The sequence below is a fragment of the Mercenaria mercenaria genome, chromosome 12, assembly GCF_021730395.1.
Source record: "Mercenaria mercenaria strain notata chromosome 12, MADL_Memer_1, whole genome shotgun sequence".
Taxonomy (NCBI): Eukaryota; Metazoa; Mollusca; class Bivalvia; order Venerida; family Veneridae; genus Mercenaria; species Mercenaria mercenaria.
In genome coordinates this window covers 76,616,243-76,632,969 of record NC_069372.1, presented here as the reverse complement: position 1 = coordinate 76,632,969, position 16,727 = coordinate 76,616,243, and the positions used below count along the sequence as shown (strand labels likewise).

The window sequence follows — 16,727 nt, the reverse complement described above, 5'->3', positions numbered from 1 at the left end:
GGCTACATAAAAGCAGCAAACTCTATATGACAAGAGTGTAGCAGAGATACTTTTCTGAGAGCACAGGTCATGAGTCATGTTCACAAGTAATCAGTGAATTAACAACAGAAACTCCCTGTCACTGCAGTCCATTAAATGTCCGGTAGCCGGCAATAAAATGGTCATTTTTCTTGACTTGAGCTGTACATCTTCTCGGAATCCATGGTCAATAATTGTAATCTTGGCAATTCCTAATTTGGTATCAGGAGTTTTATATCCCTGAGCGGGCAATAAAACTGGTGGATGATAAATAGACTTATCAAATGAACCAGTGACTATTACCAATAACTGGCCCATATAAGAGACTGTTAACAAAATTAATGATTCAGAAAGTTTCTATAAGAATAATCATCTTAATTAATTTGTTGTTGTTTACATTAATCATCCAATTCATACAACCCAATACTAGGAGTATCAAATTTAAGCTAATCTTATTAAAAAGATTAGCAATTGCTTTCACCTGTAACATTTAACAGCATGTTTATAAATAGGCTTTCAACAAATAAACAATATCCAGAAATTAAATCTGGTAATCATCAACTTATACCTATATTTCATTTGTGCCCCCCACCCCCCTGATTCAAATTTACAAAGTAACTGAGTAATAGGCTCTACCATCATTTATTCTAGAACTGACAAAAGAGTGTCCCTACTTTACATAACCTTTACATGTAGATGAAAACTGTTACAGAAGGCTTTCTTCTCTCCGCTGGCAGACAACATCTTCCTCAAAACAGTCAGGTGGTGTTCAAAATGACTTCACACATACTGCTTTTGTGTCAAGAAGTCAGCTTTTTGTTGCCTCCTGTATGAGACATTTGCAATGTAGCCTGTATGAGTAATGCTATGACAAGCTGAATAATTAACTAATTAATTGATATAATTAGATGAACTGTAATACAACTAGAAGATGCTTTTGTAAAAAAGCGCATGTCTCCCCCAATGCATAGTCGTTCAGGCAAGAAGTCAATAGGGGACAGGAGCGAAAGTCAAAGAGACATTGATGGTTGGCTGCAAAAGGGATCATCTACTTGGCATGTCCAGTCATCCCACTAAGTTTCAACATTCTAGGCCTAGTGGTTCTCAAGTTATTGTTCAGGCTCCTGTAACCTTGACCTTTGACCAAGTGACCCCAAAATCAATAGAGGTCATCCACTCTGCATGTCCAATCATCCTATTAAGTTTCAACATTCTGCCGGTCAAGTGGTTCTCAAGTAATTGATTTAAAAGCGTTTTCTATGTTCAGCCCCCTGTGACCTTGACCTCTGATGGAGTGACCCCAAAAACAGGTCCATGCATCTACTCTGTAAAGTTGGTATTGATTAGAAATGGTTTTCCATGTTCAGGCCCCTTTGACCTAGACCTTTAAGAAAGTGACCTCAAAATCGATAGGGGTCATCTACTCTGCATGATCAATCATCCTATGAAGTTTCAACATTCTAGGTCAAGTGGTTCTCAAGTTACTGACCAGAAACGGTTTTCCATGTTCAGGCCCCTGTGACCTTGAGCTTTAACAGAGTGACCCCAAAATTGAAAGTGGTCATCTATTCTGCATGATCAATCATCCTATGAGTATGAAGTTTCAACATTCTGGGTCAAGTGGTTCTCGAGTTACTGACCGGAAACAGTTTTCCATGTTCAAGCCCCTGTGACCTTGACCTTTAATAGAGTGACCCCAAAATCAACACAGGCCATCTACTTTGCATGACCAATCATCCTATGAAGTTTCAACATTCTGGGTCAAGTGGTTCTCAAGTTATTGATCAGAAATTGTTTTCAATCTTCAGGTCTCTGTGACCTTGACCTTAGACAGAGTGACCCAAAAAAACAATAGGGATTGTCTACTCCAGCAGCCCTACCACCCTATGAAGTTTGAAGGTTCTAGGTCAAATGGTTCTCCAGTTATTGATCGGAAATGAAGTTTGACGGACAGACGGAAGGACAGGGCAAAAACAATATGTCTCCCCAAGTGAGGGGGACATAATTACCACAAATAATACTCAATAACCTTTTGACCTGATATGAATGTATTTTTTACAAGACTCTTTTAGAACTGCAATCAATAAAATTGGAAAATGTTTCAAAAGGATAAAATGACCTATTCAATACATGAACAAAAGACTTCATTACAGGGCAAATAACCGCTTGGAAATATTCATTGATCTGCATGGTACATCATCATCATCAGTAATTTACATGGAACATAATATAGTATCTTGAGCTTGCTGGGCAAACAGGAACTGCAGGCATGTAGTCTTGAAGTCTGGGATAAAACACAAAAATTGTACAGCTATTTGCCTCCACAGTAAAACCCAATACTTTTATTCAATACAACTTAAATTTGTAGATAAGTTTAATCCACTTCTAACATCAGTAGTTTGTAACATGAACGTGTCTTGGGTGGAATCATTATAGATAATCAATCTGATCAACATGATACAATTTGTAAGAACATAAATCCATTCTGATTCAATGCTACTATTCATATTACAAATTTCATTGAATGAAAATTATGAAGACTGTAGAAACAAATAAGGTATTCATCCAAGCAGCATATAATTCTTTACTTTTCCCATGTAAAACACAGGCTGAGATGAAATGATCAAACATGCTGTCAAGAACAATATTATTTTGCCTCTCAGAATTTAATTCTTTTTAAACATTTTGTTTTTTAGTACTGAGGAGGGAAAATTTCTGCATATTGTCACGTAGAATCAATTTCTGAATTATTTATGTACCAAACAAGGAATTTTTATGTACCAAACAAGGAATTTTACTTTTTGGAAGTAACCAACGTACGCGTCTTCAAACATCAAAACACTTTACCCTTTAGACCTGACCTTCCATATGTCAGGGAGGTATTACAGACTGTTTCTATCCACATCTAATAGTTGAAGTTCTTCCCAAAGGGATATCTGGAGTATTCACTTCTTCATCTCCTATATTGCTCTGTAACCATGATATTATTTAGCCTCTACCATTACATGTCAAAACATGGTAGATTTGGCAACAAAGACAGATTTTAAGATGGATCAGCAGTACAGAACATAATTATGTATCATTTACCACAATGATAGCCCTAGAAAACAGAAAATAGCCATGTCTGTGACAGAATAATCAGGGAGTATACAAGATTTGGCAGCCAATCAAAATATGTCTATTATAATCTACAGCCAATCAAAATATGTCTGTTATAATCTATACGTAACCCAGGAAAATGAATGAGAATGAGAAAGTTCCCATACAGTGTTACAAGGCCAACCAAGGCAATAAATGCACATTGTCTCATCACCATCTACCTATATGCCAAGTTTAAAGTCAATACCTTTAATGGTTATAAAGTTATGCTCCAGACATGAACAAGTGAATGAAGTATTGCCATGCAATACAAAGTCCCCTACTGGAAGGCACCTAATTTTCTCTACTGCAGTATAACATAATGAACTGATATCTGTCAATGATGTATAAACAATATTGTACTACATATACAATATGTTATAACAACACACTTGGATTAAAATGTGCATATATAAAAACCCACAGTTGTTTTCATATTGAATTTTTTTGGCTGATTATAAAAATGTTATCATGTAAGTTATTTATAGTAACAACAAAGGGAAATTAATCTTTAAAAAAAAAAAAAAAAAAAAAAAAAAAAAAAAAAAATATATAAGTCCAAAAGAAACTCTTTACCAGGTAGAGATAGGTCAAAATGCACCTAAAATTTGGATGTAACATGCATGCTGTACCACAGAAAAGTGGTCTCGATTTTTCTCTACCGCCAGTAATAAAAAAGTTACATTAAAATCTATTTATAGTAACAACAAAGGGACGTAATTCTAAAAACAAGGGTGCCTCATGGTGGTGAACATTTGGTCCAAGTTACATCTAAATCCCTCCATGCATGAAGAAGAAATGTTCCATACAAAGTCATTCTTGAATTTGACCTTTGACCTCTAAATATGACCTTGACCTTAGACCTAGGGACCTGGTTCTTGCGCATGACATGTTGTCTCATCCAGGGGAATATTTGTGCTAACTGATATCTAAATCCTGCTTTGCATGACAAAGTTATAGACCGGACAGGAAAAAAATCCTCTTGACCTTTGATCTCAAAGTGTGACCTTGACCTTTAAGCTAGGGTACTGGGTGTCGTCTCATCATGGGAAACATTTGTGCTAAGTAATATTAAAATCCCTTCATGGATGGCAGAGTTATGGACAGGACAGGAAAAAAACTCTGTTGACCTTTGACCCCTAATTGTGACCTTGACCTTTGAGCTAGGGGTCCGGGATTTGCGCATGACACGTCATCTCATCATGGGGAACACTTGTGCTAAGTGATATTAAAATCCCTTAATGAATGTCAGAGTTATGGACCGGACACCAAACAGACCCTGTTCATGCTATGTTAACATTTGACTGCTAAGTGTGACCTTGACCTTTGAGCTAGGGGACTGAAAGTTGTGCATGACACATCGTCTTATTATGAGGTACATTTGTGCCAAGTAATATTAAAATCCCTTCATAGATGGGAGAGTTATGGACCGGACAGGAAAAAAGCCTTGTTGACCTTTGACCTCCAATTGTGACCTTGACCTTTAAGCTAGGGGTCCAGGTTTTGCGCATGACACGTCGTCTCCTCATGGGGAACATTTGTGCCAAGTAATATAAAATCTCTTCATGGATGGGAGAGCTATGGACCGGACAGGAAAAAAGCCTTGTTGACCTTTGACCTCCAATTGTGACCTTGACCTTTGAGCTAGGGGTCCGGGATTTGCGCATGACACATCATCTCATCATGGGGAACATTTGTGCCAAGTAATACTAAAATCCCTTCAAGGATGGGAGAGTTGTGGACCGGACAGGAAAAAAGCCCTGTTGACCTTTGACCTCCAATTGTGACCTTGACCTTTGAGCTAGGGGTCCGGGTTTTGCGCATGGCACGTCGTCTCATCATGGGGAACATTTGTGCCAAGTAATATTAAAATCCCTTCATGGATGACAGAGTTATGGACCGGACACGAAATTGCGGACGGACGGAATGACGGAATGACGGAATGACGGAAAGACGGAATGACGGAATGACGGAAAAGTGCATTCCTATAGTCCCCAAAACTGGTTTTCAACCAGTAGGGGACTAATTATGTCAGATGGACAGACATATAAACGGACACATGTGCCATCACAAAATATGTCCCATTTTTCCAAAACGTGTCTAACAAATGACTTTTATACCTGACATTCAGTTATGAATGTAGCTCTACAAACACATTTTGTTTCCATATTTAGTCAAGTTAGAATTGTTTTCACTTACAACTATTTCAGTGAAGGATGCACATAGATATCTTTAAAATATTTACAATAAAATTCAATCTTACTTTACTCGTACCACAATTCACATGAAATCTAAATTTGAAAAAGGCAAATATTGAGGAATCAAAGAAATCTGCCGCTATTCTGTCAAGTACTGCAACACAATTCTGTCTGGAACATGCACAAAATGCATCCAGTTATTATGTTTACTGAAAGAGATACAATTCCAGTCAATAACAGCACCCTAGTGGAATGCACTGAAGCAATGCAAACCGTTATAGACTGCTAGACAATGAGGAAGCCGGTATATGCTTACAGCACAAAATACAAACAATCCAGTTTCACTTTAATTTCCCATAATTTCCTTGTGTCAATTATAGGCTTGTCTACGGACATTGGAAATCAATGAGTTTTTTCTCTATATTATTCTTGGCAAATCTCCCTGTAGACTTATATAGATCTAACACCAGCTTTCATCAAGATCTGACCACAGAGCTGATATTAAAGTGAAATTGCTTCTCGGAGGTCTCCATTCAAAATGCCAATCATACGAAAAAAAAATAACATTTCAAAAGAAGCAAATTCAAAATCTCTCGAAATGATGCAGAAAGTGGAGGTACGGGTTCCAACATAGTGGAGGTACGGGTTCCAACATTACAGGAACTATTTACATTCAACTATTTAATAAAATGTCAGACCTCAGTTGGTGAAAAGAACATGTAAAAAACTGCAAGTGCCAAAAATAACTGCATCTTCATTTTTCCTGTAATGTTGGAACCACAATGATAGCCCTAGTCCAACATTACAGGAAAAATGAAGATGCAATTATTTTTGGCACTTGCAGTTTTTTACATGTTCTTCTCACCAACTGAGGTCTGACATTTTATTAAATAGTTGAATTAGCCACTTGGCCAAAAGTCATGTATCCTGGCCAACAACAATAATATTTTATATAAGATTATTGAAATGCTACATTACATATCAGCAAAAAAACTTACTTTATCTCCAAATTTTGGCTAAAATTTATCTTCCTTTAAAACTGAAGTTTGGTCATATTATAAACTTTAGAATATGAGTTTTTGTTTCTGAACTATCTTAAAAATGCCAAATCAGAAAAAAAAATGCCCAAGTCTGGACTCGAACCAGGTCCGCCACAGCAATAAAAACTTTTCCGCTTTCTTGACCAATACACCACAATATATTTCACCAAATATAAATATATATAACAAGAGCTCGTCGAACACGAAATGCCCCCCTTGATGCATTCAGTAATTGCACAAGGAACAGAAATTATCTGCTCACTGTAAACACAAATTCCATTTCGGAACACAAAACTATGCAAGTGGTCCAAATTTGAAGCCTGTACCTTCAGAAATGTGAAAGTAGGTCACTAGGTCAATCTCAAGATCAAAGTTCATTTCAGTACACAAAACTATGCTTGTGGTTCAAATTTGAAGGCTGTAGCTTGAGAAATTTGAAAGTAGGTCACTAGGTCAAAATCAAGGTCAAATTTTATTTTGGAACAAAAAACTATGCATGTGGTCCAAATTTGAAGCCTGTACCTTCAAAAATGTGAAAGTAGGTCACTAGGTCAATAACAAGGTCAAAGTTTTTTTCAGTACACAAACCTATGCATGTGATCCAAATTTGAAGGCTGTAGGTACAGAAATATGAAAGTAGGTCACTAGGTCAAGATCAAAGTCAACTCATGTCTAGGTTCATCTTGCCACTCAAAACTATACATGTGGTCCAAATTTGAATGATGTAAGTTATGGACATGAAGATTCTAAGTTTTTCCCTGTATAAGTCTATATGAACCATATGACCTCTGGGGCGGGGCCATATTTGACCCGAGAGGGATAACTTGAACAAACTTGGTAGAGAACCACTAAATGATGCTACATTACAAATTACCAAAGCCATAGTCTTTGTGGTTTGGACAAGAAGATTTTCAAAGTTTTTCCCTATATAAGTATATGTAAACCATGTGACCCCCACGGCGGAGCCATATTTGATCTTAGGGGAATAATTTGAATAATCTTAGTAGAGGACTACTAGATGATGTCATATACAAAATATCAAAGCCCTAGGCCATGTGGTTTTGGACAAGAGGTTTTTCAAAGTTTTTTTCCTATATAAGTCTATATAAACCATGTGACCCTAGGGGTGGGGCCATATTTGACCCTAGGAAAATAATCTGAACAATCTTGGTAGAGGACCACTAGATTTTGCTACATACCAAATATCAAAGCCCTAGGCCCTATGGCTTTGGACAAGAAGATCAGAAACCATTTAACTGTCCCTGGCCAATGTAACCTTGACCTTTGACCTAATGACCTCAGAATCAATAGGGGTCATCTGCTGGTCATGGCCAACCTAACTATCAATTTTCCTGACACTAGGCCCAAGCGTTCTTGAGTTATTGCCTGGAAACCATTTTACTGTTCCTGGTCACTGTGACCTTGACCTGTGACATACTGACCTCAAAATCAATAGGGGTCATCTGCTGGTCATTACCAACCTCCCTATCAACTTTCGTGACCCTAGGCCTAAGCGTTCTTGAGTTATCATCCGGAAACCGTTTTACTGTTCAGGGTCACTGTGACCTTGACCTTTAACATACTGACCTTAAAATCAATACGGGTCATCTGCTGGTCATTACCAACCTCCCTATCAACTTTCATGATCCTAGGCCCAAGTGTTCTTGAGTTATCATCCGGAAACTGTTTTACTGTTCAGGGTCACTGTGACCTTGACCTTTAACATACTGACCTCAAAATCAATAGGGGTCATCTGCTAGTCATTACCAACCTCCCTATCAACTTTCATGATCCTAGGCCCAAGTGTTCTTGAGTTATCATCCGGAAACCGTTTTACTGTTCAGGGTCACTGTGACCTTGACCTTTAACATACTGACCTAAAAATCAATAGGGGTCATCTGCTGGTCATTACCAACTTCCCTATCAACTTTCATGATTCTAGGCCCAAGTGTTCTTGAGTTATCATCTGGAAACCGTTTTACTATTCAGGGTCACTGTGACCTTGACCTTTGACATACAGACCTCAAAATCAATAGGGGTCATCTGCTGGTGATGACCAACCTCCCTATCAACTTTCATGATCCTAGGCCCAAGCGTTCTTGAGTTATCATCCGGAAACGGATTGGTCTACATTCCGACTGACCGACCGACCGACAGACAGACAGACCGACCGACCGACATCTGCAAAACAATATACCCCTCCTTTTTCAAAGGGGGGCATAATTAAAGCAGTTTACCTCAAGCAATGCATTACAAACACTTTTCAATTTTGAATGGAAAAATTAGTAAATTCAATCCTCATGTGTTTCCAGAACATATAGTCTGTCAGTAATTAAGTTTCTAAACTTTCTTAATCTTAAAAAATATAGCATTAATTTCTGATACGTAAAATTTTTCTTCTTTTTTTTTTTGTCATATGATCTGGAAGCCAGTGCATTCAATTCGAACACAAATTGTCATCCATTTTAATCAACCTATCCATTAAGTCTCAAGTGCCTATGACATTTTTCTTTCTCCCAGATTCCCGTTATATTGTCACATAAAAATTACTTACCACCTCCTAGTTACTAGGAACGCTTTTACTTTCAGTGTTATTCTAAATATGGACAAAACAAAATTTAATACTTCTCGAGCGTCAAGATATTGCAATCTTCTGGTGTCTCTAAAATCTAGAAGAAGTCATTAGCGGCTGTAATAGATCCACATATCAGTCAGAATCACCCAATAAACAGTCTGCCCAGATCTGATTGCTGCTTTGCAAGATAAGGGATTGTTTCGAAAAACTTATTTCCAGAAATTTACTACCAATTTCTAGGAGATAACCAAACAAGGAGATGGTATCTACGCCATAAAGGAGCTAATTATCTCAAGTTTACATGGCTCAATGAATTCTGTAAGGTTTCAACTCTATCTGATTAGAATTTGTGTGCTTTTTACAAACTGCAACAATTGGCTATTTTGGTGCATGTTATGCTCATTAAAGAAGTTATCGTTAAATTGCATTTAGGCTTTATTTAAGTACTATACTTTTTTCATTGTGTTGTGTGCATGTATTTCCAATCATATATAATTCCTGTAACAAAAACAGTTCTAAACAAAATGTCAAAGAAATTTAAAATCATAATGTACAAAACTGGAGGCCAGTCTCATAAAACTAGCATCTGATTGGCTGATGTTTTGAAATTAAGCCTTGAAAATGACCAATGAAAAAGCTGCTCTCAAAACTCTTGTTTTATAACCTTAGGTCCAGATTTCTCTATGAGGACATATGAGCCGCGCCATGAGAAAACCAACATAGTGGGTTTGTGACCAGCATGGATCCAGACCAGCTTGGGCATCCGCGCAGTCTGGTCAGGCTCCATGCTGTTTGCTAACAGTTTCTCCAATTCCAATAGGCTTTAAAAGCGAACAGCATGGAGCCTGACCAGACTGCGCGGATGCGCAGGCTGGTCTGGATCCATGCTGGTCGCAAACCCACTATGTTGGTTTTCTCATGGCGCGGCTCATATAATGGTCCGGTGATAACTGTTGTCTGACTACAGTAGCTTAAGTTGTGAGTTAGATCCCTCACTTATCCAACAATAAGTTTCAGATAAGAGTCCCATGTATAGGTGCTTTGCCCCTGGCATGATTTAGAACCAAGGAAGCTTTTGGAAACGAAGATTCTGTACCTGAACTATCCTCCCCACTCAAAATAACTTGAAACAAAGGTTATCAGTGACAAATATAAAAAAACCCTTCTAAACAACCACTGTATTTCTCACTTGGAAACTTATCTCAGTGTCAGTAACTGGTCTACATGGATACAGTCATCCATAAATATATTTCCTTTTTTTCACAACAAACTAAGACAGGTTCAGTCTTATATCGTAACTCCTGGGACACAAATACCATTAGTTGGTAATACAATAATCTTTGAAACTGAGGAAAATATCACAACCAACCATATTTCTCTGAATGTTGGCACCCACAAGATTTAAATAACTCTCTAATCCCCACTTGTGTAATCTAATTCTGAGAAACATTCTGACAATGTTCTGCCAAAGCTGTTCAAGAACTGTTGTTTTAGTGTTTAGGGGTATTATTCCATGTTTATGAACTGACTCTACCTTACATAATGCAAATTTCAAGACCTTTTTATGTTAAACACTTTGTTCTTGCACGAGAATAACAAGAGATGTCACAGGAGACAGCGCGCTCAACTATTTCGATGTTGGATAGTGAAACTGGGCACATCAGAGGAAGCTGGAGCTGTCAATGGAGTGTTTAATGACTCCAATGTGGATGAAGATATTGGACAATAGCTTAAGTCTGTGTCAAAAGTATTAAATGATAAGAGAGATAAAGTGTATGAAAACACTAAATAAGTATAACTCTAAGCATTCATGAAATATTGGTGCAAGAGTGATGCATCTTGTGCCTTATGATCTGGGTGATGATGTGGAACAACCATTTTAAGTTTGAATCAAATCCACTTAGTTTTAACTGAGATATAGTGAAAATGCATAAAAATTAACCTTAAATTCTAAGCAAAAGGGGGGCATAATTAATGAAAAATTTGCGCCAGAGTTCTGGACCTTGTGCCACACGATGTGAGTGATGATGTCGAACAATTGTTTTAAGTTTGAATCAAATCGATTTAGTAATAACAGAGACAGAGTGAAAGTACACGAAACTTTAACCTGAAATTCTAAGTAAAAAGGGGGGATAATTCATGAAATATTGGTGCCAGAGTTATGCACCTTGTGCCATATGATGTGGGTGATGATGTGGAACAATTATTTTAAGTTTTTTAAGTTTGAATCAAATCCATAGATAGAATGAAAGTGCACCAAAACTTTAACCTGAAATTTCAAGTAAAAAGGGGGCATAATTCATGGAAAATTGGTGCCAGAGTTCTGGACCTTGTATCATATGATGTGGGTGATGATGTTGAACAACTATTTTAAATTTGAATCAAATCCATACAGTAATAACTGAGATAGAGTGAAAGTGCACCAAAACTTTAACCTAGAAAGGGGGCATAATTCATAATATATTGGTGTGAGAGTTATGGCCCTTATGCCATATGATGTGGGTGATGATGAGGAATAACTATTTGAAGTTTGAAACAAATCCATCGAGTAATTACTGAGATAAGGAGAAAAAAGAGAAAGTGTAAAAAACACTTTAACAAAGGTGGAGACGCGGAAAAATGCCGTCGCCATGGTGAGTAGGACAGCTCTCCATATACTTCGTATAGTCGAACTAAAAAGGACTTGTGTTCTTGCGCTGTTAAATCAATACATTTTGTTACAATATACAAGAACTGAACCGGAGTGGTGTCAATTAGGGACTGGGAAACATCAAACAAAGGTTGGTACTATGGTTGGTAATTGGGAAAAATATGGTGAAAATGAGAAGAAAAACGTGATAAATATGGATAAAACAAAGCTAGAATGTCACATGTTTTTTTCCAAGGAATTACACTAAATATGGAATCATTACCAGGTATTAACGTCAAGGTAAGATGATTGATGAGGTATTGACAGGGAGAAAATATTGTCTCTCTCTCTTTCTAATCCCTTATCACAACTAGAGTATTTTACCATACTGCATGGATGGTTTGATAGATGGATGGACAGATGAATTGAAAAAATCGCTAGCGTTGAGTTGCACAACCAACAACAGTTTAGCAGTTCATGATAATGAGATGATGATGTGTCTCCATGTCACACACAGACAACGGACATACCCTTACCTTAAGTACAGGGACGAGTCTTTGATGATCTTTACTTCTGATGTTGATCTGGGACACAATTTTTGATTCTTCTGCTAAATACCGCTCACTGGCCATACCGTTTTGTTGGTACTCTATACTCCAGACAACACGTCCACGGTCTCTTGAGTCATACGTATCTTCCGCTACTTCCATTTGCCACCGGAACAGTTCTTGCCCACTGGAATTAAAGACAAGTCAACACTGTTATACAGGTATCAGATGACTGTGGCTTCAGGACACTTTTTTCACCTCTGACTCTTGACACAACTAAAACATACAAAATCCAGACAAACACCCATAGTTCTGGTGTAATAATAGTTTGTTTGTTTGTTTGGGGTTTAACGCCATTTTTCAACAGTATTTCAGTCATATAACGGCGGGCAGTTAACCTAACCAGTATTCCTGGATTCAGTACCAGTACAAACCTGTTCTCCGCAAGTAACTGCCAACTTCCCCACATGAATCAGAGGTGGAGGACTAATGATTTCAGACACAATGTCGTTTATCAAAGGTGTAATAATAGAGATAAAGTAATATTAATTAGCAGCATAAGGGCCTTTGTGGCTAAGGTGGTTGAGGTGGCTTCCAAATCACTTGCCCCTCATCAGTGGGCTGCGGAGTAGAATTTTTCATACGGGGAAGCCATCAATCCAGCTGGTAGATGGTTCTACAAAGGTCTGTGCCAGAAATAATACACTGAAGGATACCTAGAGTCTTCTTCTACCGTAAAAAGCTTGAAAGTCACCATATGATCAATAATTGTTGGTGTGACAAAAAAAAAATATTTATGGCAAACAAAGTATGAAGTAGTACATTTCTAAAACATTTTCAGTTTCATGTAATGCGCCCAACATTCAAGAAACTTTGTGTTATCTGGAGCAGAAATTCAAGATACAACATAAATATGCAGAATGAATTAATATGGTCTACAGTGCTGCAAACTATCATTTCAATGTCATAGTCACAGATATCATTCATTGGAAACTCAGTTATGATCTGAGTTACTCTGAACCTCAGTTTCAAACACATATAGTGTTAAATGCATGATAACACTCAGGATTAAGTCGAAGATGAAGTAAAACAGTCCAATAATATACTGGATATAAATATTACTTTCACTAATAATCATTACAAATAGTGTCAAGGGAATTTAATAACACAGCACGCTATCTCTCTCTCCCTCTCTCTCTCTCTCTCTCTCCATTATTTAGAAACATTTTGCAGTTTTCAAGTCAGTGCCAAATAATTAAAAATATAGTTTCCACACATTAGAAGTATTGAAATGCAAAAATGTTATGCAGGGGAATGTTATGTTCTATTAAACACAACATACGACGCAAGAGGGAATTATACCCGAGGATGTTATAGAGGGGAAGCAAATTTAAGAAACTTGCTGTTGTAGCTCAAGGACTGGACAACAAAGTGTAAAACTTCAAACAAGTGGACAATGATGGTCTGAATCGTCACCTCACACATACCCGTATATGGAGTATGACGTCGTTTTTCTATCATTTGACTGTGACCTAATTTTAGAGCTCATGTGACCCTTTCGAATTGGACCTAGTTTATCAAGATAAATTCTGACACATTTTCTTTGAGATCCATAGAAAATCTGGTCTTCAAAGAGGGTACAGGTTTTTCTAATTATTTGACTATATTGACCTAGTTTTCGAAGGTATGTGACCTGTTTGAACTTTACCTAGAAACTAAAAAGTGAAAATTCAGATCAATTTTTCATAAGGTCCATTGAAAAATTATTGGCATCTAAGAGAGGTCAAAGTATTATTATTCATTTAGGCCTATGTGCTAGTTTTTGACGCAGTTGCCAGTTCAAACTTGACCTGTTCATCAGATGAACATTCAGACAATTTCATACAGATCTGAAAGTCATGCCTCTAGGAATGGTCACAAGGTTTTTTTTATTATTGACATATGACCTAGTTTTTGAACGCAAGTGACAGTTCAAACTGACCTAGATATCATCAAGGTGAATTTGACCAATTTTTATGGGACCATTCACAAGTATGGCTCTAGAGAGGTCACAAGGTTTTTCTATTTTTAGACAGACTAGTTTTGACGCATGACTGTCCCAACCTGAACTGGATATCATAGCATGAACATTCAAACAATTTCATAAGATCCAGAATAAAATATGGCCTTCAGAGGTGTCAAAGGTTTTTCAATTTTAGACTTTACTGACTAGTTTTGAAGTCAGTGACCACTTTCAAAACTGACCTAGATATCATCAAGATTGGAAGAATCAGACAATTTCATAATATCATGAAAAATTATGGCCTTCTAATGAGGTCACAGGATTTTTAATTATTGACCTACATGACTAGTTTTTTCAGGCATGTGACCCACTTTCAATTGACCTAGATATCATCAAGATGAACATTTCAGACAATATTTCAACAGATATGATGAAAAATATGCCTTAAGAGGTCAAAAACAGGTGTCGCATTAGTTTGCCATACTGACCTAGTTTTTGATGGCACGTGGACACAACTTTAAACCGGGACCTAGATAACATCAAAGAAGAACAAAGTGACAATTTTCATGAAGTACTCATGCAATTTGCCTGTATGAGAGTCACAGGGTTTTTCTATTTTTGACTACTGACCTAGTTTTTGACTGCACGTGACCCAGTTTCAAACTTGACCTAGATATCATCAAGATGAACAATTCAGACCAATTTCATGCAGATCCATGAAAAATATGGCTTTAGAGAGGTCAAAAGGTTTTTCTATTATTTGACTATGACCTAGTTTTGATGGCACGTGACCAGTTTGAACTTGACCTAGATTTCATCAAGGTGAACGTTCTGACCAATTTTCATGAAGATCTTTGAAATATATGGCCTCTAGAGAGGTCACAAGGTTTTTCTATTTTTAGACCTACTGACCTAGTTTTTGACCGCAGTTGACCCAGTTTCAAACTTGACCTAGATATCATCAAGATGAACATTCAGACCAACTTTCATACAGATCCCATGAAAAGTATGGCCTCTAGAGAGGTCACAAGTTTTTTTTTATTATTTGACATACTGACCTAGTTTTTGAAGGCAAGTGACCCAGTTTCAAACTTGACCTAGATATCATCAAGGTGAACATTCTGACCAATTTTTATGGAGATCCATTCACAAGTATGGCCTCTAGAGAGGTCACAAGGTTTTTCTATTTTTAGACCTATTGACCTAGTTTTTGACCGCACATGACCCTGTTCCCAACCTGACCTAGATATCATCAAGATGAACATTCAAACCAATTTTCATACAGATCCCATGAAAAATATGGCCTTCAGAGAGGTCACAAGGTTTTTCTATTATTTGACCTACTGACCTAGTTTTTGAAGGCAAGTGACCCACTTTCAAAACTGACCTAGATATCATCAAGATGAACATTCAGACCAACTTTCATACAGATCCCATGAAAAATATGGCCTTCAGAGAGGTCACAAGGTTTTTCTATTATTTGACCTACTGACCTAGTTTTTTAAGGCAAGTGACCCACTTTCAAACTTGACCTAGATATCATCAAGATGAACATTCAGACCAACTTTCATACAGATCCCATGAAAAATACTGCCTTTAGAGAGGTCACAAGGTTTTTCTATTATTTGACCTACTGACCTAGTTTTTGATGGCACGTGACCCACTTTTAAACCTGACCTAGATATCATCAAGAAGAACAATCTGACCAATTTTCATGAAGATCTCATGAAATATATGGCCTGTAGAGAGGTCACAAGGTTTTTCTATTTTTAGACCTACTGACCTAGTTTTTGATGGCACGTGACCCAGTTTCGAACTTGACCTAGATATCATCAAGATGAACATTAGACCAACTTTCATGCAGATCCCATGAAAAATATGGCCTTTAGAGAGGTCAAAAGGTTTTTCTATTATTTGACCTACTGACCTAGTTTTTGATGGCACGTGACCCAGTTTCGAACTTGACCTAGATTTCATCAAGGTGAACGTTCTGACCAATTTTCATGAAGATCTTTGAAATATATGGCCTCTAGAGAGGTCACAAGGTTTTTCTATTTTTAGACCTACTGACCTTGTTTTTGAAGGCACGTGACCCAGTTTCAAACTTGACCTAGATATCATAAAGTTGAACATTCTGACCAATTTTCATGAAGAACTTGTGAAATATATGGCCTCTAGAGAGGTCACAAGGTTTTTCTATTTTTAGACCTACTGACCTAGTTTATGAAGGCACGTGACCCAGTTTCGAACTTGACCTAGATATCATCAAATTGAACATTCTGACCAACTTTCATAAAGATCCCATGAAAAATGTGACCTTTAAAGTGGTCACAAGCGAAAGTTTACGGACGCACGCACGGACTACGGACGACGGACACTGCGCGATCACAAAAGCTCACCTTGTCACTTTGTGACAGGTGAGCTAAAAAAATATTCAAAGTCTACAAAAAAAATACTTATCAGGTACAGGTATGTAAAAATACACCTAAAAATTGGAGGTACCATCCATGTTGTACCACAGAAAAGTGGTCTCAGTTTTTCCCTACAGCCAATAATAAAACAGTTTCAAAATAAGCTAT

At 37.3% G+C, this 16,727-nt stretch overlaps 1 protein-coding gene across 1 annotated transcript in view; it reads right to left on the bottom strand.

Annotated features, from left to right (window-relative positions):
- The window catches only part of LOC123533545 (transmembrane protein 132B-like), a 57,462-nt gene that overhangs the window by 16,427 nt on the left and 24,308 nt on the right, over positions 1–16,727 (bottom strand). Inside the window, exon 4 of the mRNA XM_053520655.1 lies at positions 12,135–12,333. Coding sequence (XP_053376630.1) covers positions 12,135–12,333 — 199 coding nt within the window. The remainder of the gene's footprint in view (positions 1–12,134; positions 12,334–16,727) is intronic.